The 22,634-nt window shown below is 40.2% G+C and overlaps 1 protein-coding gene across 1 annotated transcript in view; it reads right to left on the minus strand.

Annotated features, from left to right (window-relative positions):
• The window catches only part of HTRA3 (HtrA serine peptidase 3), a 49,294-nt gene extending 31,409 nt beyond the window's left edge, over positions 1-17,885 (minus strand). Inside the window, exon 1 of the mRNA XM_001372576.5 lies at positions 16,765-17,885. Coding sequence (XP_001372613.1) covers positions 16,765-17,179 — 415 coding nt within the window. The 5' untranslated portion in view covers positions 17,180-17,885. The remainder of the gene's footprint in view (positions 1-16,764) is intronic.
• Between the last annotated feature and the right edge of the window lie 4,749 nt (positions 17,886-22,634).

Genomic DNA, 22,634 nt, shown 5'->3' on the forward strand with positions numbered 1-22,634 from the left:
CACTGGCCCCATTTGACCAACTCCAGTGATGGGGAACTCACTCTCTCATAAGAAATTCATAGTTGAGAAGTTCTTTATCTTAAGCTATAGTCTGCTTCTTGCAACTTATACTTCTTGCTCCTCACTATACCTTCTGGGGCCCAGAAGAAAAAAATTAGTACTCATTTTCCCTTCAGATAGTGATCATTCCCTTCTCAAGTCATCTGGTCTCCAGTTTAAGCATCCATCGGTCTATAAACTGTTCTCCCATCCCCTCACCATCCTGTCTGTCAATGGCCCCCCCAAAGTATGGTGCCCTGAATGGAACACACTACCCCAGAAAAAAGCTGATAAGGGCAAAGCACAGTAGATCTACCTCTTCCTTTGTGACACAAGGAGAAAAGAACCATCTCTCTAACATGCCAACATTGCACTGAAGAACCTTCCTTCTAAGCAGGACAGTAATAATTAACAATTTTATGGATCTTTGAATTTATGAAGGCATTTTAAATGCATCGCTTCATTTAGGGCTTATGAAAGGGTAGATGCCCTAGGAGTCTCTGAGAGGTTGAGTATCTTACTTACAGTCAGACAGTCCATAAGTCTCATAGGTAGGATCTGAAACTAAGTCCTCCAGACTCCAGGGTCATTCCATCCATTTTACTGTTCCTGGGGATGCCAGCAGATGTCAGAAAGTTCAGAGAAAGGATAATAGCCTGAAATTCTACAGAGAATTCCAGTCCAGGAGATATGGGAAATTCTAATAAGGACAAACTTCAGATGGTGCACATTGGAATGATTGTACCGAAGATATGAAACATTCATAGTGAATATAGTATATTTGTTACCATTACTCCACAGGAGAAGAAATTGTTTTTGGTCCCATGCAAGAGCTCCTGTTCTCTACTGATATAAGCCAAGCCCTTGGGGTTAATGGAGGGATAGATGACTTATGGAAGTTGGGTGACTTCCTCTAGGTTATTCAGGTGGTTCATCTCAGACTCCCAGACCAGAGATTTCTGCACTGTCTCCCTTCCCACCCCATGTGCCTGGAGGCTAGGATTCTTGCCTCTCCACCAAGAGCCTCTGAGGCATCATTGTGGTCAGCCCAATAGGAGGCTCCATGTTGCCTCTTAGCCCTGATGTAGTATCTTGTTTCCCAGATAAACAGCTGGAGCCTAACCTCTGAGAGCAGTTTACATCAGAATCTTCCTGATTATAAGCCTCAAATCAAAGTTCCCTTGTACTGGGTCAGCCCTGGAGCACAGGTCTGCACTGGGTGGGTGGGGATAAATAAAGTGGCATGAGATGTAGTGATGCTTTAATAGCAGGAGACTCTTTCTAGTCTCCACATTTAGCAGCCAGCAGGAGTAAATCTCTTTGATGAATTACTACAGAATAAACAGAGTGGGACAACTTGGCAGATTTAGAGTTTGCCACTTAGTTTTATGTCAGTCCAAGATTATTGAAATACACACACATACACACACAGGAAATAAAACCTCTTGCTTACATAAGCTTCTAGTTTAAAGCAACGCCCAGCAGGTCCAACTAATGATACTCAAGGGGACCCTCAGGGTGTAGCTGAAAAAAATATGTGGGAGCAAATTTTTTTTCATTTGCATATCTCAAATAACTCCCAGGGAGGGATCCATCTGTCTGTGCCTGAATAGATTTATACAATGAGCTCAGTTTACTAAAGTCCAAGTATCTGAGCTGAAGGCAGGCACCAGATCTACTCATGGGGGTGGGGGGGGCATTGGTTTAGGGAGCAACCCTGGAATCAAAACCTGGCTCTCTTGCTGACTACCTGTTCTATCTAGTGAGTTTGGACTTGCCTCTTAACACCTCTCTTGGCCTTAGTTTTCTCCTCCAGAAGTGGAGAAGGTCAGACTAGATGTTCTCTGAACTCCTGGACAACTCTCAACCCTAAGATACTCTGTGGTCTGGACCCATGACCACTCTACAGACAGAGAGTCTGGCCCATCCTGAGGTTAAGTGATGCTCCCTTCACCAAAGAGACTTGACAGTGTGTGTAATGCCAGCCACTGTACCTCCCTCTCTAGTTTTCCCCAGCCAATGACTTCAGAGCCCCTTATCATTCTAGTGTCCTTCAGCTGGATACACTCCAGATTGTCAATAGTCTTCTAAAAATATGGTGTTCAGAATTAACATGATGCTCCCAATATATGGTCTGGTCAGGACAGAAGGCTATCTCTTCCCCCAACCTGGTTACCATGGCTCTTGTGATTGCCCAAGTGTGGAATCTTTAAACCCACTGTCCCACTCACCTTTAATTCTAATACTATCTCACTGTCCTTTAAAATCTTTAAAGGGTAAATGGGATATGACTACCCATTGGGAATGCTACAGAAGAAATTCCTATTCAGTACAGCTTGAACTAGAAGACCATGGTAGTCAGGCAACCAATCAGCATTATTAAGTACCTCCTGTTTGCCAGCCACTGGATTAGGGGCTGGAAGTACAAATACAAAGAAGGAAATATTCTCTAGTCTCAATTTACATTCTCTTGGGTTCCTCTCAGTTTTGAAATTCTGCAATCCTGGGAGGATATCAAGGGACAGTAGGGTAGTAGGGAAAGGAAAAGTCAGAGCTTTTAATATGCTTCCCATCTGTACAGATGAATCCTCCAGATGAGATGGAAGAAAAGAAATTCAGCTTCCCTCAAGCCAGGCTTCCTACATATACTACATTAGCCCCAAAAGGCATACATCTAAAAACAAAAAATGAAAACAACTCCCCCTCTGGGCAGCTCCTGTCCTCAGGCCAGCATTCTGAAGTCAGCTCTTAATTTCAATGGAATTCTCCAATTATCTCATTTCTCTTCTCACAAAAATGATCTATAACTCCCAAAAAACTTTGGTTCCCTAGAACAATAAAGGAAACCTTATTGGGGGTGGTGGTGGTCTCTTTTGGCTGGAGAGAGCCTAAAAGTCACACGAGTTAGGAATTTGTGGCTTAACCCCTTAGCTCAAAACATTCCTGTGACTGCTTTTGGGTAGGAGGGATGGGGAGAGACTGAATTTGCATTCATTTGTAAGGAAAGGCAACTCCTATATCTTCAGATGGTAAAAAAGGGAGTCAGAATTTCCTGACCAGAAGGAGGAAAATATTTTCTTTGGCAGACACCAATAACTGACATCCTTGAAATCAGTAGTGGTTTAGGAGGCAGTGAGGTATAATGCAAAAATTTGCCTCAGTTTCCTCAACTATGAAATGGGAATAATAAAAGCACCTACCTCCCAGGATTGCCGTGAGGATCAAAGGAGATAACTTAGAAAGTGTTTTGAAAACTTTGTTAAAGTGGTCTCTAAATGCTAGGCTGTTATAATTCTTTCCAACTTAAATCTCTAGTCTGTATGAATGCCTTCCCAATAGACAGAGTCTGGGCCATCCAGTGGTTAAGCGATGCCCCTGAAGAAACCCCTCTGAGAAGGACCGCAACATCAGCCACCATTCCACTGTCTCAAAGTTCCCATTTCATTTTCCAAAATGGGTTCTTTGAAACCCTGACAATTACCCTGCAGTGGTTTTTAAATTATATCAGGGAATGAGACTCTTAATGCCTTCCTTTCTTCTGCATCCTTACTGCCTCTTGCTGAATAGCATCACAGGGCCAAGAATAACCTCAGCAGCTTCTGTGTAATGGTTTCTGTGGGGTTTGACCAATGTCCCGCAGGCCTGAGCTGGAGTGGCAACAGCTAAAATTCAGCCCCTATGTCACTGGTGTGGGGGATGGTGATTGAGAGAAAGGATTTAACTGAAAATTCCAGAGAACTCAGACACTCGGGCAAATTGTCCTAGATTTTGACTTACGTCCCTTTCTAAAAAAAAGACAGGAAGCTCCTCCTCCTTTTTGAGTCATTTTTGTACAGCCAGAATTGGTCCTCAACTAAACAGGAGGCTGCAGTAGTATTGCAGAAAGAACTGTGACTGGAGTCCAAAGATTTGGGTTCAAATACTGGCTCCATTACTTACTATCTGTGGTACCCTTGGAAAAAAGCTCTTCTCGCTGTACCTCAGTTTTTCCACCTATAAAATGAAGGGTTTGACCTTAATCAGAAACTCTCCCCAGTATGAAAAAAATTAGGTAAATTACTATTATCCTATTGAATTATTCCAAAAGTATAATTGTGTTAGTGAAAGAAAATATGTTGATAACTTTGATACTAACATGTTATATACTAAATTATTTTCTTCGTGAAAAATTAATATCTTTATTTTTATTTATTATGTTTAAGTATATTCTCTCAAACCTCTAGAATTTATTCCCTTTCATTCTTAATAGGGAATATGGGAAGGTTTGGGGAACAAAAATGTTGGAGACTCCTAGGTCACCTTGCAATCCTGTGATACTCTAAAATGTCAGAGTAGCCTAGAACCCTAAAGGGAAGGGAGGAGTGATTTCAATTCTCCTCATAGCACAGGTCAGCGGGGCATTGCTTCACTTGCATTCCAAACCCTGAGTCAGTAGAAATGATCCAATGCTGAAAATATAGATGAAAGGCTACTTATTTTTTTCTTCTGAGAAGAGGGCAATGGTCAAGTCTTACCTCCTAAGCTCAAGAAATTGAAGCTCTTGGACAGTCTAGTTTTCCTCTTGTCTTCTGGGACTCTTTCCCTGACTGACCCCACCTAGGATTATTGGATTCCAAAATTGGAATAGGCTTAGAGACCTTCTGGTCTAATCCCCCACCCTTGTTAAAAATATGAGGAAACCCAGGGAAGAGAGATTTGGTAAATAACTATGTTATCCTAGTAGATAGTCCAAAAGTAATATTTTTCATTTAAAAATTGTTTTGGTAGAGCTAGTAAGAAACACAGCCAGAATTTGAACCTACCTTTTCAGATTTGACATCTAATACCTTTTCTGCTACGCCACATTGAAATCTTAATTGTATATATTCCACCTTGACTCTATAGTGTTGTTAGACTTATGGGCTTTCTACCAATGAAAAACCCTACTTTATGTATTTAATACTATATATATATATATATGCATATATATATATAAAGTAGGATTTTGCTTTTTAAAATTGTTTTTGTTTTTAACAATATGTATAATAATACTAATTATTAATATGTAATATTAATATAATGATACTAAACATATAAATATATATGCATTTGTTGTTCAGCCATTTTCAGTTGTGTCCGAATCTTCATTAGTTCATATGGGGTTTTCTTGGCAAAGATATTAGAATAACATGTCATTTCCTTCTCCACCTTATTTTACAGAGGAGGAAACTGAGGCAAACAGAGTTAAATGACTTGGCCAAGTTCACACAGTCAATAAGTGTCTGAGAACAGATCAAAGTACTTAATTTGTAAAATTGTTCTGTCACTTTATATCAAAAAGTCAGCTAACCAAGAGTCAATGGGGATGTCTCCAGTATCTTACATGACATTTCAAGACTGAGTTTCTTGTAGCCTCCTAAACTCAAAGAAGCTCAAAACTAGAAGAGACATCAGGACTCTACCTTCTCATATTACAGATGAGGAAACTGAGGCCCAGAAAGAGAAATGGACCTTTTCAAGATAATCAAGCTGGTCAATAGCAGAGCTGGGATTAGAACCTGGGTAAACATGAGTAGATCTTCCCTTCAGTGCTTTCACATTTTAAAGGAAGGAAGGAAGGAAGGAGTGGAGTGGTGGTGGACAATTAGATGGTTTAGTGGAGAAATCACTAAGCCTGGAGTCAGGAGGTCCTGGGTTCAAAGCTGACCTCAGACACTTCCTAGGTTTATGAGCCTCTTCCCCCATCACCTAATCCTTCCTGCTAATTCTAAAATGGAAGGTAAGGGTTTGCTTTTGTTTTTAAAGGAAGGAAAGGGTGGGAAGAAAACTGAGTCCTTTTATCTTTGCCTAAATCTATTGGCCTGGCAACTTCTCTGATGAGTTCTGCATCCCACTTTAATTAAATACCAAGTTTTCTTGATGAATGCCAAGTTACTCTCAGAGCATGATCAGAAAAACAAATAGCTTTTTGGCTCATCCACTCAAGCACCAGCTGAATAAGTCCCATATTATGAACCAGCATAGGAACAGAGCATTCCTACTGTGGAATTGTGTTAAGCAGGTCTTAGGTCAGACAGACAGAAGTTGTCTCATCAAGGCAGATTGTTTTCTGACTTAAGTCCTAATTTAAAAAAAATCTTGGCTCAGTGGGCCTTCATTCCAACATTATTCATCTAACATTCTTCTTTGTGTAGAGGGAAAAGGGAGAGAAGATATCTGACTATTTTCTCTTGAGTCTTGAGATTTAGGGGAATCTAAAGTTAATATCATAATTTTTTTAAAAGTCATCAGCTTTGAAGCAGGAAAAGAAGGGGAGTAGATAAGCATTTATTAAGCACCATACATTGTACTTTACAAAAACTATTTCATTTGATGACTCAACTCTCAGTTTGCTTTCTTGCTGATATTTAGAACAGCTTATATGTGGACCTTAGGGACTATTTGGTTCAATGCCTTACCTGAAAAATGAACAAGTACCCCCAATGAGTCATTCAACATCCATTTGAGGACTTCGGATGACTGAAAACTATTTCTTTGTTGCAGGAGAGTCAGTGTAGAGTAGGGGATGGAGTATTTGACTTCAGGTAGGGAAGTCATTGGTTTGAATCCTACTTCTGGTACCTACTAGATGTGTTACCATGAGGATTATAGCACCCAGAGTACTTACAGGCAGCTAGGAGTACAGTGGATAGAGTGCTGGACCTGGAATCAGAAGGTCCCAAGTCAAATCTGACTTCAGATACTTAGTCTCTGGGCAAGTCACTTCACCTCTGTCTGGCTCAGTTTCTCCATCTATAAAATGGAGTTATAATAACACATACCTCCTATGATTATTGTGAGGATCAAATAGTAGAATATTTGTAATGTGCTTTGAACACCTTAAAGCACCATACACATTTTTTTAAAACCCTTGCCTTCCATCTGTTCTAAGACAGAAGAGTGTCAAGGGCTAGGCAATTGGAGTTAAGTGACTTATTAGGAGTGTTTGGGATTACATTTGAACCCAGATCCTTCCAACTCCAGACCTGGTATTCTATCCCTTGTGCTACCTAGTTGCCCCTTATATAAATGCTTAATAACTATAACTACTACTATTATTATTTTTATTACCACATAGAATTATTCTATCAAAGTATGTGCAAAATACTTTGAAAAGTTAACAAACACTACATACATAGCAGTTGTAATTATACCATTTGTCAGACACCTGGAGTTGTGAGAAACTTCTTTAAAGAATGATGGCCAATCGGTTTCCCCTCTAACTTCTACCCCTGGGGCCATGCAGAACAGGCCTAACTGTTCCTAGACTTGAAGGGAGTGATCATATTTCCCTTAAAAGTTCTTTACTCCAAGCTAATGAAAAGAAACAAAAACCATTTCTCTCCAACTCTCTTCAGATCCCATTGTTCCAAAGAACCTCATGATACTCATTTCACCCACTCCCATCCCCACCGAAGTCCCCCAGCTGGTCTAGGTCAACATCCCTCCCAAAGAAATCACGAACCTACCACATGGCATTGCTCCAGCATCTAGAGCAATTATGGGAGTTGGAGTCATGCTCAGGGATTTCCCTTATTGAGAACAGTAAGAGAGAATGCTATTTAGTACAAAGAGCACTGGGTCAAGAAACAGGAGACCTGCCCAGAAGTCCTGGTTCTGCCACTGTGCATCATTGGGCAAGTTCCCTTAACCTCTCGGGATCTCTGTAAAAGTCCTCATAAAAATTGGAGGAGTCATTCCTGACGGTTCTAGAAATTCAGATGTTTATAAGAGAATCCTATTTAAGAGTGTATCATGAGTCATTAGAGACTTCATATTTCTATTACAATTAGTTTTGTTGTAAAGTGAATACGTTTTTCAACTTAACATTTTAGTTTGCTAAACTTCTCAACAACTTTATCCTCCAATTGCTTTGAATCATTAATGATTCTTGTTTCATAAGACAATTTTTTTCTGGGGTACCACAGAAAGAATTGATACTGTACTCTATGGCTTGACTCATTTCCAATGTATCCTTTAGCTTTAAGATTCTACAATTCATTTAAACTCTCTGTGTGCCTGAGTTTCCTCATATGTAAATTTGGCCATTTATGCACCTAACATCTAAATATATACAAATGTGAGTATATATAACATATTTATGTATATAAAACACACATATATTACATGTGTATATGTGCATAGTTGTTGTTAGAATGTTGCTGTGAGCAAAAAAAGCTAAAAGAGAATTACCTTGTAGCAAACTTGGGAAAGAGCTTCTCTGCGTTTGGCTAAAGGGATCCTTGGGCCAGAAGACCATCATTAATTACCTCATTCTAGAACCATGATGGCAAATCTATGACACACATGCCGGGGGGGAGGGGCTGTTCCCTTCCCCCTCTCCAAGTGTGGCCGAGGACATTTCTCACATCACCCGCAGCAGCCCAATAGGAACACTTCCTCCCTCCCTTGTCTCTAAATCTCTAAAGTAGTGCTTAAGGGTCATTCGAGCTTAATTAAATAAAAAAGAAGGCTGGCCATCATTTATTTTTTATTTTTGAAATGGGAAATTTAACACCAAAAGCTTACCTTTTATGAGCTCATATTTTGTAATCATCAAGCTATACAATGTTATAGAGTGGGAAACAAAACTGACTGGTTTTGGAGTCTGAGGATCTCAGTTCAAATATTGATTGTGCTAAGTAAAATATACATGCCCCTTGGACAAACTCCTAGGTCTTGGTTTTCTCATCTGAAAAAAGAAGGGGAAGAATTGACCTGGATAAATTTTAAAGTCCCTTCTAGCTGTCCACTATCCATCTGCTCACTTTTATTCCTATAATAGTCTGATTTTGAAGAGATAAATTAACCCAGGAAGATGGAAAAAGGGGTAAGGGGCAGAAAGTCTATAAGTACAGTGAAGCTCTGTCCTTGGTCCTGTTTCCTCCAGTATTTTTATCGGTGGCACAGAGGAAACCATAAATGACATGCCTTGCCTCTTCTGCAGCTGACATGAAGTTAGGAAGGGCAATGAGTAACAGTACTTGGAAACAGGCAAAATCTAAAAGTATATTAGCAAGATGAAACTATTTGTCAATGGAACACAGAGCGATAGCATGATATAATGGAAAGGAGAATAAATTTCAAGTTGAGATAAATTATTTCCTTTCTCTGTTATCTCCTAGATGTGTGACACTAGGCAAGTCATTTAACCTGTTTTCTTCTTTGTAAAATGAAAAAAATTTGTAAAATGTAAAATGAATAATCATACCCCATACTATCTACCTCACAAATAGATTATGAGGAAAGTACCCTTCAAGTCTCATGACGATTTTAGAATGTGAGTTACTATTAGCATACTAGTTATAATTATATAATATAAGCATACTAATTTTAATGAAGGTATGATACTGCAGTTGGACCACAAAGTCAGGAGAAAAGTTCTGTATGAGGAAAATATAACTAGATTGCTTGAACAACATCGTGACTAAGAATGGCCAGAAAATACTTTGGTCTTTTGATCTGTCTAGACCACATCACCCTATCTGGAGTACAGTGTCCAGTTTCAGGTCCCACATTTCAGAAGTGGCACTGACAAGCTCAATTATGTTCAGAGGTGTGTGACCAGGGCAGATCATATACCTAAAACCTTACCCTTTTGAACACCATTTAAAGGAACTGAGGATGTTTCAACCTGTAGAGGAGAAGACTTAGCAGTGATGTGTTCTCTACCTTCAAATATCTGAAGGGCTGCCATGTAATTAAGGGTTAGACTTATTCTGTATTTCTCAAGCCTTTAGAGATGTCTGTGGATATAGGGAAGATCTACATGTAAGGGTTGGGGAGAAGAGGGTGGTTTATGAGGTCCCTTGAAGCTTACTTCTTATGTAACCTTGAGCAAGTTATCTATCCTCCCTGGGACAGAGTTAGCCCATCTGTAAATTAAAAGGTTGGATTAGATGGCTTCTGAGATTCTTTCCAGCTCCAAAATTCTATGAATCTTAACACTCATGTTACTGACAAATCAAAAGCCAAATTTTCTTCCCTTTAAGTGCTGTATCTTTGGCCAAAAGGAAGAGAAGTTCCTCTAAGGATCACTCATAAGTTCATCTGCTATAAACTCCCACCTGATTCACTGGAACACATGCTTATTTACTCCTTTCAACTTGCATTCTTTGTTGGAGCTCAGAGAGTCAACTTTCTAACAACCATATGGCCTTTGGTCGGAAATAGCAGAGGCCAGGAGAGTATTGAAAAGGTTGTGTTTAGGAAGCAATAGCTACAGATGTCAAATATTCTGGTCTTTAAACATCCTAAATGGTGGAGTTCCTGGCTCATTCCACTTTGGCCAAGACTCTTGGCTTCCCTATGCTTGTCAACCCAGCTGTGAGACTGCAGCAAATATGAGTCCTCTGTGAAAACCAGATGTTACATCTGAACTATGGTTTTCTGGAGAAAGAAGAAACACATGCACACACACACATATTCACACTCACACTCATGCATGCACAGTCTGTATGATTATTCAAGATGCTAAATTCCAGGCTTCAGACAACCCAGAAAGCTGCAAAAAGGATTTTTAAAAAAGACACTCCAAACATTTAAATAAAGCTGAAAGAGCTGTCAAATCCTGCTTGTCATAGGCATGCTAATACTGGATAGAGAATTTTTTCATTTTAAGATTCCTTAAGTGTGTAATGCTGAATTATTGGCATACTCTGGCCTCAATTTGATTGAGATGTCCAGAATATATCATAATTGCAAGATTAGGTGCTCATGCCATTCGATATGAAAAAGACATTAAAAACACCCACAAATCAGTTGCCTTTTGTGAGCTGGAAAGCACCCTGGGAACTTTTGGCCTGTCTTCATGAATGCAGTTATAGTTGCTATTTCTCCCTGAACACTTTATAAAGTGTGGCAAAGGATTTGGTTAGAAATCCTTTCTAATTAGGCCCAAGCTAGGAGCAAAACCAAGTGCCCTGAGAGGTAAATTGCGTCCCTGAAAAGGCCTTTTATCATATTCAGTCACATCCTTTGAGACTGGTGACTAAAATAGCCACACAACTCTAAGGAAGTAATCATTGGTCACAGGTTAACCTATAAGAAGGAATGATGGCAATGAATGGGCTAGACTGGTATTTTACCATGACAGGTACTTGCATCAAAGGATCTAGGAGAATATCAGAGGTCATCTGGACCAATCCTCTCATTTTGCAGATGAGGAAACTGAGGCCTATGGTTGGCAGGTGATTTCTGACTCCAGGTCCTTTGTTCATTCCATCATAGCAAACTGACTTTCCCGTAGGATACGAAGATAAAAAGGAAGATATAAACAAAATTCTAAAGAAGCTTGGGAGTAGTAGGTGTTTGGGGGTGGTAATAAGTAATCTAGTAATCTTCAAAGACTTCGTAGCAGAAAAGGTACTTGAGCTTGTCCCTAAAGTATAGGTAGGATTTCATTCCAACATGGAGAACTGTAAGAATTGATAATAAAAATAATAATAATTGGCATTAATACAGTGCTGTAAGTTTCGCAAAACATTTGACCTATATTGTCTCATTTGATCCTTTTTTGACTTACCCAATGACTTCCTCAGCTTTACCCAGCTAAGTAAATGTCTTGAGGCAGGATTTGAATTTGGGTCTCCCTAATTCCAAGTCCAGCACTCTGTTATCTGGGTTTGACCAAACTGACCTTCATAGTTCGGATTTGGCATGTGTGTGTGTGTGTGTGTGTGTGTGTGTGTGTATGTGTATTTGAAGGGGAGAAGATGATTGTTGTTGCTTGTGTTGTTCATTTAGTGTGAAGGGCTTTGAGAGAAGAAGTTGAAGGATGTAGTTAGGAATTGTGACAGAGAGTAGTATGGAAAGATAAGCATATATTGAAGGGGGGCTATATGCAATCTCATTTTAGATGATACCTGATAAGTATGTGGGATATACAATTAGATACCTGTTGAAAGACCTAGGTGATCTCTACTCTGTGGTTTGGGGAGATCAGAACAGTCAGTTTTGTTTTCTGGTGTCAGCTCTCCCCCTGCTCCCCAGTCTGAAAGAGCTACCTACCTAGTTGTGCCAAGAATACCCAGGGAAAGTAATTGCAGAAGATTTCTCCACAACATCCTGAGTTGTAAGAACAAGGGACTCCATTCCCACTGTAAATCACATCTAGGATGGAGATCATCTAATCCAACTGAGGATCCATGTTCTTCAGTCCAGTGATATTGTCCTCCGGCCATTCTGTGAATAAGACCCTCCATTTCTTGGCTCTGGGCATTCCTTATGTCTGTCTCCATGCCCAGAGTATTCTCCCTCCTTTGCTCTGACTACTGACCTCCCTGGCTTCCTTTAAGTCTCAACTAAAATCCTTCCTTCTCCAGGAAGTCTTCCCCAGCTTCTCTTATTTCAGTACCTTCCCTCTGTTAATGTTTTATCCTGTATGTAGTTTGTTTTGGCTAGCTTTGTTCGTTTGTCCTCTCCTCTGTTAGATTGGAAGCTCCTTGAGGGCAGGGACTTTCTTTTCACTCTTTTTATATCCTTAGTGCTTAGTGCAATATCTGGCACATAGTAAGTGCTTAATGAATATCTATTGACTCATTAATAAAACAGGAAGCAATGAGAAAAGTTTATATTTATATAACACTTCTCCAAGAGCTTTTTGTGCATGACCTCACTTGATTCTTATAACAATACTGTTGTAGAATGGAGTTGTTATTCTTATTTTAAAGAAAAGGATACCAGCCCAGAGAGGTCAAGAGATTATCCAAGGTCACATAGCCAATTTAGCAGAACCCTGATTAAAGTCCAAGTGTCTCCCCTGATTCCAAAGCCACGATTCTTTCCACTATGCCACTATGGCTCCCAACAATGTTAATATCGTTCTGATAACTCCAATAATCAAACTTCATTGTATAGGATTCAGGATGGACTCACCTTGTACCAGATTCCATAACTGATCTCTTGTGTCTCAGAAATAACATTAGCTAGACCTGAGCTCAGAACACCTGGTCTGGAGTCCAGGTTTTGTTACTTTTGAACAAGTCACTTTAACCAATCCAATCATTTGTTTTGTCCTCTGAAAATTAGGAGAAGCCCTCTTTATAATACCATAGGAGAAATCCTCCTTGTAGACCTAACTCTTGTGGTTTTTACGAGGATCCCCTGAGTCTATGGATGAAATTGAATTGCAAAGTATGATGTCACTGTGAGCTACTAAAGACTTCATAAAGAAATTATGATGATCTTTAAAGTAATTTCCTATTGAATATGAAACTGGAACCATCAATGCATTTTAGTCCTCACTGAGAACATCTAATTCAGCATCAGAGAAAAATGGGATAATTTATGATGAATGGAAAGGGAAACAATGTGGCACCATGAAAAGAGCCCTGGATTGAGATAAGAGGACCTGGGTTTAAGTCCCAACTCCTTTACTCAGGTCCCATGTGACATTAGGCAAGTGAATTCACCACCCCAAGCCTGTTTCCTGATCTGTAAAGTGAAGGAATTGGATTAATAATCTCTAAGTTCCCTTCTGGTTCAAAAAAAAATCTATGATCCCACGACATAGCATCAGTGATCAATTGAAAAACAAACATTTCATAGTGTCACAGAAGTTATAGCTGAAAGAAAGTTTAGAAATTTTCTAGTATGCTCCCTTCATTGTACAATTTGGGAAACTGAGAACCAAAGTTACTTGCCCAAAGTCAAACAGAAGAAATTGAGCCAGGTCTAGAACTCAGGTCTCCTCTGATTCCCCAGGTGATGCTTTTCTCCCTACTCATATATTTCCTCACTGGGAGTCATGATGAGTATTCCAGACAACCTACTGGGTAGGTTTCACTTAGAACCAGCTCCATTCATAATTCAGTTCAATTCAATTAAATAATTTAAAAGCTGAAAGAGCAGCCCTTTATATATGCTATATGACTGAATCATGCTGAAATCTTTCAGCCCATAAAATGTCTCCCCATACAAATCAGAGGGGAGGACAAAATCAAACTGATATAGAAAAATATGAATGGGGAAAGATGTTACAAAGCAAGGATTTAAAAAGTTAAATGTTTGGAGCACTGAACTATTAGATCAGAGTTTGGGTTTGGGTTTGTTTTATTTTTTAAAGAAAAATAAAAATGAAAGTTGTGATTAAATACAAGCTTACAGAGAACTCCCTGGGGATGAGCTCCCTCCATTAGAGCAAATCAAAATCTATCATTTGAGAGTGTCAGAGAATAGCCTAGAACACTGAGAAGTTAAGTGACTTACTTAGGGTCACCCAAATAACAGAGGTGAGATTTAAGCTCAGGTCTCATCAAATTCAAGTTCAGCACTCTATCCATTATAATACTCTTGCCTTTCATGATAAAATTATGATAATAATTTCATTTTCCTATAGTGCTTTGCAGTTTTTAAAATACTTTCCTCACAAAGAACCTGGAAAGTAGATTATGAAGGCTCATTATTCTCATTTTACAGATAGGGAAGCTGAGGTTCAGAAAGCTAAAGAAATTTGGTCATGCAAACATATTCTGTAAATGGTAGAAGATGTTAACTGGGCTATTTAGGAAAGTTAATACATTTTCTCCCCAACACTTCAGAGGTTATTAGAGCTTATTTTATTAACACTGTCAAAGGGGGAATGTAAGTGAGAGAAGGTAAGCTTAGGAAAAAATTTGAGAGGAGCAAAGGGGAAAGGGAGGTGAATCAGTGAATGGTGGATTTGAAAGAGCAGGCTTAATAATATATTAAGTATAATTTTCCATTTTACAGAAAAAAACTAGAATTTGGAAAGTAGGATCTAAACTCATCTTAGGTCACACAACAAATTAGGGGCAGAGATAAGATCTGGTTTTTAAAATCTCATTCAATTGTACTTTCTACTGCACTGATGGCATGACCTTGAGCAAGTCATTTAACTCCTCTGAAAGTCAGTTTCCTCATGTGTAAACTGAGATGTCATCCTTAGAGAACCCCTAATGTTCCTTCCAGATATATATATATATATATATACATATATATATATATATATACACATATAACTCTGTAACTGTAATCTTAATGGTCCTTTTGTTAAGCTTTTCCTAGGCTATTGAACACTGCAGTTGAGAGTTCCTGGCTTGCCATCACTGAGTCCTTGGCTCTCTTCCCAGTTCTGGAGCAGCCTACTCTAGTCCATTCCTCTTTGTTGTCAGCTTCCTAACCAGAGCACATTTCTAAACTGAGAAGTGGTGTCAAAAACATCCCTGGACAAGGAACCAGGTCATAGCGTTCCAATCCCTGCTTCCCTACTAGCTCTCTGGATCCTAAAATATGGGTAGGATTTCTACTGGTGGAAATTTATGTAATGGGGTCACCCCTCCACTTTCAGCCTCAGTTCCCTCATCTTTAAAATGGTTATCTCAAAGGTCCCTTCTAGTCCTATTTTTATTTGGGTCCATGTTCTAACTCTAACATTTTATATTTTGAGATCCCCTTTAGAGCTATCTGGAGGCAACTAGGTGATTCAGTGGATGAATCCCTGAGTCTAGAGTTAGGAAGACCTGAGTTCAAATATGACATCAGACACTTAATAGCAGTATGACCCTGGGCTTAACTTCTGTTTGCCTAACTCACTGAAGAAGGAAATGGGAAACCATTCCAGGGTCATAGCCAAGCAAATCCCAAATGGGTCATAGAATCAGACATGGACAGATATGACTGAGCAACTTAAAGCTATCTAAAAGCAGAATGGGCAGCACAGGACAAGTAGTAGATTTCTTCTTACTTCTTAGAAACCTTCAAGCAAAAATTAGATTCCACTTTTGAGGATCTAGTAAGGGGAATTCTGATTTATGAGTGGATTGGACTAGATACCCTTTGAAGTCTTTCTAAGTCTGATACTTCTGAGATTTTTAAAAATTCTCTCTCTGACATTCTAAGTCATAAAGTTCCTCCCAGATCTGACATTCTAGGTTCTAAATTCTAAGATCTCTTTCAGCTCTGGTATTTTGACTTCTAAATTCTAAATTCCATTCTCACGATGACATTCCAGGGCTCTTCTCAGATATGATACTTTTCAATTCTAAGTTCCTTTCTAGAATTAGTGATCTATGTCATTCAAGAAACTAAATGCCAGGCACATAGAGGGCACCATGGACAACTAGGTGGCACAGTGGATAGAGTGCAGAGTCGGGAAGATTCATCATCCTAAGATAAAGCTGGACTTAGACACTTAGGAGCTATGTGACCCTGGACAAATCACTTAATTCTGTTTGCCTCAGTATACTCATCTGTAAAATGAGCTGGAGGAGGAAACCACAAACTGCACCAGTATCTTTGCCAAGAAAACCCCAAATGCAGTTACTAAAAGTCATCCAGTATGACTGAAAAAAGTACTGAGCAACAACAAACATCCTCAAGGAACTCACAATTTAAACGAGGAGACAAAAAATATACAAAGAAGTAATATACAGAGTAAAAAGGGAAAACGGGGAGGGCGGGCAGTAGAATTAAGTGGCTGGGGAAAGCTTTCTGTAGAAGATGGGATTTTAGCTGGGATTAAAAAAAAAAAAAAAGCCAGAGAGGTCCATAGGTAAAGAGGAGGGAGAGCTTTCTAGGCATGGGGACAGTCAGAGAAAATGCTGGGGCCAATTTCCTGCTTTCTTCTAAGGTCCTTTCAAGCTCTGCCATTCTATGTACCAGCTCTTTCAGGCTAGACCTCTCTGATTCCTGACTTCCCCCCCACCTCCCCGACAGCTGCGCACAGCTGGCCCATGCTCCTCTTACCCGATTCACAGGCACCCTTCTGGATCTGAATGACAGCGGGCAGCCCTTGTTGCAGGGCTTTGCGACTGGCAGCCTTCAGCCGGCACACATTGTCGTAGGTCCGCCCATCGCTGCCACACACCTGGTAGGTCAGTTTGCACTGGCAGACCCCCTTGGCGAAGCGCTTGCCGGCCGGGTGGCCACACTCCAAGCTGTCTCCACACGGGGGGTCGTCCTTTCGTCCACAAGCATCACCCTCGGCCGCTGCGCACACCAGGCAGCAGTTACAGCGGTCGGGCACATAGCCTCCCGGGCAGCTGGGACTGGGGCATTTGGAGACATCACAGCGCGGGGGACATGCCAGAGGCTCTGCCTGGCAGGGGTTCAATAGTGCCAACAACCCCAGGGCGCACAACAGAAAGGTACTGGGGAGCATGGTCCACCCCTCTCCACTTGGCCTCAGGCTCAAATGCTGCAGCTGGAACTAAGGTTTTAAAAGGTCCTTACAGACCGGGTGGTGGGATAGCTGAGAAACAAAAGCAGACCCCAGTCACCCACACCAGGGGTACTGAAGAAGCGCAGACAGGCCAGAGGGAAGAAGGCAAATGGGCCTTACTGAAAACCCTGTTGAGCCAAAGCCAAGGAAAGTTGCCCTGAGAAACTGGGCTTAGTTCTCTCTCCCCCCAGAGGGTTCTGGGACCCAGAATGTATGGAGCCCTAGCCTCTAGGCAGCCAAACAAGGGTGGGTGGGAGGAAGTAAGCCCCTAAAGTTTGGAGCTGCAGGTATCAAAAGCTCAGTTCAAATGAGACCCAGGCAAGAGAGTTATCCAGGAACATGCAAGATGCGCAGAGAGCCCCTTAGGCTTCAGAATAAGCAAACACAGGCTTCTACTCAGGCTCTGCTGGCAGTGGAGCAGAGCCTGATTTTAAAGCTGAGCCAGGCATCCGATGCCCCACCCCTTAATACACACCCTGGAGAAGAGAAGGGGCGGGACGAGGGGGAGTTTGTGGGAGGGGGTGGAGAGACAAGTATGGCTGAGGCAGCCAGGGATTAACCAAGGAGGAGCAGTAGTCTTGAGGCAGGAGGAGGCAGCCTTGCGGGAGCCTGAGTTCTGGGGCAAAGAGGTATGTATGTGGGCTGTGCCTTTGGGCCAGTTGCAGCTGTCTAGTAGGCGGTGTCTGGGGCCAGCTGCTCGCCCAGCCCCCGGGCCAGACCCCACCTCCTCGGCAAGCTCCTCTTCCCCCACTCCAGTTTTTCTCCCTCCTCCTCTTTTCTCTCCAAACTACTATTCTTCTCCCATTCCTTTGCCTTCAGCTTTCCGCTTTCTGCTTCATCTTCTCCCCACTTAGTCTGTACCTCTGTTCTCCATCTATCCTCTTCTTCTCCCTCCATCTCTTGCTCTCCTATTCATCTTACCCCTTCTTTCCCCTTCTGACCTCCTAAAACTGTCTTGGTTCTCCCTTTCCCCCTCCATTTTCTTCCTCTTTCCGCCCCCCCCCCCTCTTCTTTGTCTTAGTCTTCCCCAATCCCATTCTCTACCCTTATTTTACTTCATCCTCCAAGCTCCACACCCATCTCCTCTGGCATTGGAGTAGGACAGCCAACATGGACCCTGTGTAAGTTGTGCTGGGCACTGAAAGTAGATATGAATAAGAAGTAGTCCACATAAAAATTACAATTTTGTAAATAAAATGTTACCGGGGCAAGGAATAAGGAAATGTAAGGATTCTTGGATTTAGAGTAGGACTGACCCCTAGAAATAAAAAGAATCACTGTCATTTAAATAGTTTTAAGTTTACAAAGACATTTACACATATTTTATCCTTACCACATCCCTGGGAAAGTAGGGTCTGTTATCTTCTTTTTACAGATGAGGAAATTGAGGCTGAGAGGTTAGCCTTACACAGCTAGTAAGTCTATGGATCTAGATCTGAACTCGGGTCTTTTTGACTTTAGGTTCAGTGCTCTTTCCATTCCACCACCTTAGAAATGATATGTTTTAGTGAGAGCAGGTTTAAAATCAACAAATACTTATCAAATTGAAATGGCATCAATAAAATTGAGCATACCATTGAAACCATGCCATCTGAGGATGGTTCAAAGACTGTGGGAAATTTAGCCTAGTAGAGAGAAGACTTAGGGAAGGAACATTAGCTGTCTTCTAATATTTACAGGGCTGTCATGAAAAATGGATTCGATTTGTTTGCTAGAAGCAATGAGTAGAAGTTTGCAAAGACATTTCTACTCTGATGTGGAAAAGTTCCTAACAGTTAGCTCTGGCCTAGGGTGAATTAATTTGTCTTAGGAAGTAATAGTCTTCCTCACTCATGATCTTCAAGAGATGACCACTGTTGGGTATGTTTTAGTGGGGATTCTCAGCCAGGTACCATTATACTAGATCCTTTTCAGCTCTAAGATTGTGCAGTTGACAGATGATCATTACAATTTGTTTCAGGGGCATCTTTTATACTTATTTGCCTGAAGAGCTCTGAAGTAAATTTTAAAAAGTTCATTTCCCCTTCTCTTCCTCCCCCTCCTCCTCCTTTTGCTCTTCCCAGCTTCCAGTAGGCAAAGATGCTTGGGGACAATGCTGTACAACTTTGAGATGCTCTTATATTTGTGTAATTTCTCTGGGAAGCCTTTAAGAAAATAAATATTTGATCTATTTTTATAAAAAGAATCAGGCAAGAAACTTTGCTATGGGGTAATATTTCAAACAGGCAGGAGTGTTCCTGGAGAGAACAGGGCCAAGAGCCATTAGGGGATTATTTTGTAAGCTTCCTCCGACTAAAATGAGTGGTCCGAGAGCCTATGAATTTGGAAGTGGGAGAAACAACATGAATCATTTTGCCTTGGTAACTGGGGTAGTGATGGGGTTAGGAATAGAACTTGTAAACAGATTTACCAAATTAAAACTGTATTTCATTTTACTGGCTACCTTAGTGACCAATTTCTAATATCATAAATCTCTCCCCCTTTCCCGCCTTTTTTCTCTGTACCCGTGGACAGTATCCAGTAAAGTATTTGGTGACCTCTTTTATAGGCTATTATAAAAGCATCTTGGGGAAGCTCAGTGGTACAGTAGAGTCTAGGGCTCAGAGTTAGAAAGACTCATCTTCCTGAGTTCAAATCTAGCCGCAGATACTTCTTAGCTGTGTGACATTGGGCAAGTCACTTAACCCAGTTGGCCTCAGTTTTATCATCTGTAAAATGTGTTAGAGAAGGAAATGACAAACCACTCCAATATCTTTGCAAAGAAAACCCCAAAATAGGGTTATGTAGAGTAGTAACAACTGAATAACAACAAACAAATGTTTCTAGGTGGCATATAATAGACACTGAACTGAAGCTGGTGTCAAGAAGACCCGAATTAAAATTCTTAACTAGATGCTCATCAGCTGTGTGACACTGGGCAAGTTATTTAACTCTTTCAGTCTATAGTTTCCTCATCTTTAAAATTAGAATAATAATAGTACCTAGCTCACAAGAATGTTACAAAAATAAAAAACTCCTATGTTGAAGAAGGGATTTGTGTTCAGCTAAGATTTCAGTTAGGCTCTCTCTTATATCTCTTATAAATGGGATTTTGAGGCTCAGTGGTATGCAGAAGATAACTGTTCAAAGTGCTTGGACTAGGGACAGCCATGTGGCTTGGTGTATTGAGGACCAGACCTAGAGATGGGAAGTCCTGGGTTCGATCTGGCCTCAGATCTCCTAGCTGTGTGATCCTGGACAATTAACCCTCATTGCCTAGCCCTTAATGCTCCTTTACCTTGGAACCTAAGATGGAAGGTAAGAATTTAAAAATAAAAAAGATATATGGATGGATATATATATATATATATATATATATATATATATATATATATATATAAAATCATGTCTGGCTTGTTTCTATTTATCAGTTCCTTCTCTGAAGGTAGACATACGCAAGTTAGTCTTCCAACTTGCTGTATATAAGTTCTGCTCTTTTGCATGGGAATCAGATATTCTAAGATAGAAGGTAAGAATTTTAAAAAGAAAAAAAAAGTGCTTGGACTTGAAGCTCAGACCCTACTGAGAGTATTTTCCTTGTCTTCAACAGAAATAATGGTAATTATAACAATTTGGCTTTAAAGTTTACAAATAGGTTATTTATCTAATATATATTAATATAAGATATATTTATATATTTTATACTCTAATAAGCAGGTATATAGTATAGGGATTATTATCCCTTCTGAGGAAATTATCTCAGACTAGTAAGCCAATAGTCATTGTGAATCTTGAAATTTCTTAGACTCTACCTTAGAACATTTGGTTAAGACCATTCCCCATTTTAAACAGTGAAGCTACTTAGATCTAAAATGTGAGAACTCTACTTGGGTCAGAAATGGGAGGACCTCTACTCCACCCTACTTAGGACTGCTTTAGGGGAGAAAACTCCTTGCTGAACAATGAGAAATGCTTACACCCATACTTAAGCCATGCCTATTTTTAGAATTAATACAATAGGGTGCTAAGTACCTATAAAGGTCAGGCAACTTGTGAATTTACAAGGAGCAAAGAGGTGAAAACTTATTCAGAAGTTTTTTCTGGTTCAAACTTACTAAAAGGATTAGTCGACTCAGCTGTGAATTCAGAATGGGCTGTCCTTTGGAAAACGTCTACTGTGATTGGTAGATGGAAGAACTTAGGGGAGGTGACATAGGAGAAAACCCCCTATATAAGAAAAAGGAATCTCTTGAGAAGATGATCTCTTGAGAAGGAGCTCTTGAGAGACAGGCTCTAAGGAGGGTCTCTTGAGAAGAATCTCTTGAAGGATAATCTCTAAGGAAGTTTCTCAAGGGAGGCTGACTCTGACTGGAACTCCCTCTGGGGAGACTCTGTCCCCCAGAATCCTCGCTTGAACAGATCTTATGGTGAGTGATAACTGACTGACTGATCTTTTCTTTTAGGACTTAGGCCTGGGTTGGCCAGGGCTACCCGGGGCCAGTCTATCCTTTTCTCATTATTTCCTTTTTCTCTCTTTCTCTCTTTCTTTGATTCCTCATTGTATTATTAATTAAAATCTCTATAAACCCAGTTGACTTGGGTATATTCATAATTGGGAATATTTCCCTGGCGACCACCTTATATTTTGACTTAAAACAAACACTGTAGTGAAAACATATTTTCTGCGGTCAAATTTACTCACCCACTCTTATATCTACTATAATTTATATCTTCTACTACTTTACTCACTATAGTTTACAACCTCAACCATTTTAATTATCACAGTTTATGACCTTCAACTATTTTAACTCTTACAGTTTATGGCATCCACTCTTATAAATGCCACAATTTATGGCTTCACTATTTTAATTATAACATCATATAGCCAGAGTAAATGTCAAAGACTATATTCCATTTAAAGTTTTCTTCACTTCAAATCCAGCATAGTATCTCCTGCTCTAAACAAAGGTGTATGCTGGACATTTTCCCAAGCCAGGCAAATGGAGAAGGGATTAGAGAGTCATTGAAAGAGTGGACATGTTCTCTCTCTGTCTCTGATTCTGTCTGTCTGTCTGTCTCCCTCCCACTTACCCAAAGGAGTCACCGATACCAAAGAACAAGGATAGATGGAAAGAAAATGTCACCAGTGGTCCAGTCTTAGTAAGAATCCTGGTTATCATACTCTTGGCAAAATTTAGCCAGGAAGGAAAAGCAAATGAGCTGTTGTTAAATGAGCTGTTGTTAAACTAACTGTTTACGTTCCTTCTTTTCTGGAGAGATCTCAAATCCAAGGTCTCAGGCATAGGAAATGATTTCCATAGGCCATTTCGGTAAAGTCAGGTTTCGCTAAAATATCTCTTTGCCTCCATAAGATTCTAAGTTTGTCTGAACCAGCTTAGAGGAGTGCACTGGGAAA

The sequence above is a fragment of the Monodelphis domestica genome, chromosome 6 (genome assembly GCF_027887165.1).
Source record: "Monodelphis domestica isolate mMonDom1 chromosome 6, mMonDom1.pri, whole genome shotgun sequence".
Taxonomy (NCBI): Eukaryota; Metazoa; Chordata; class Mammalia; order Didelphimorphia; family Didelphidae; genus Monodelphis; species Monodelphis domestica.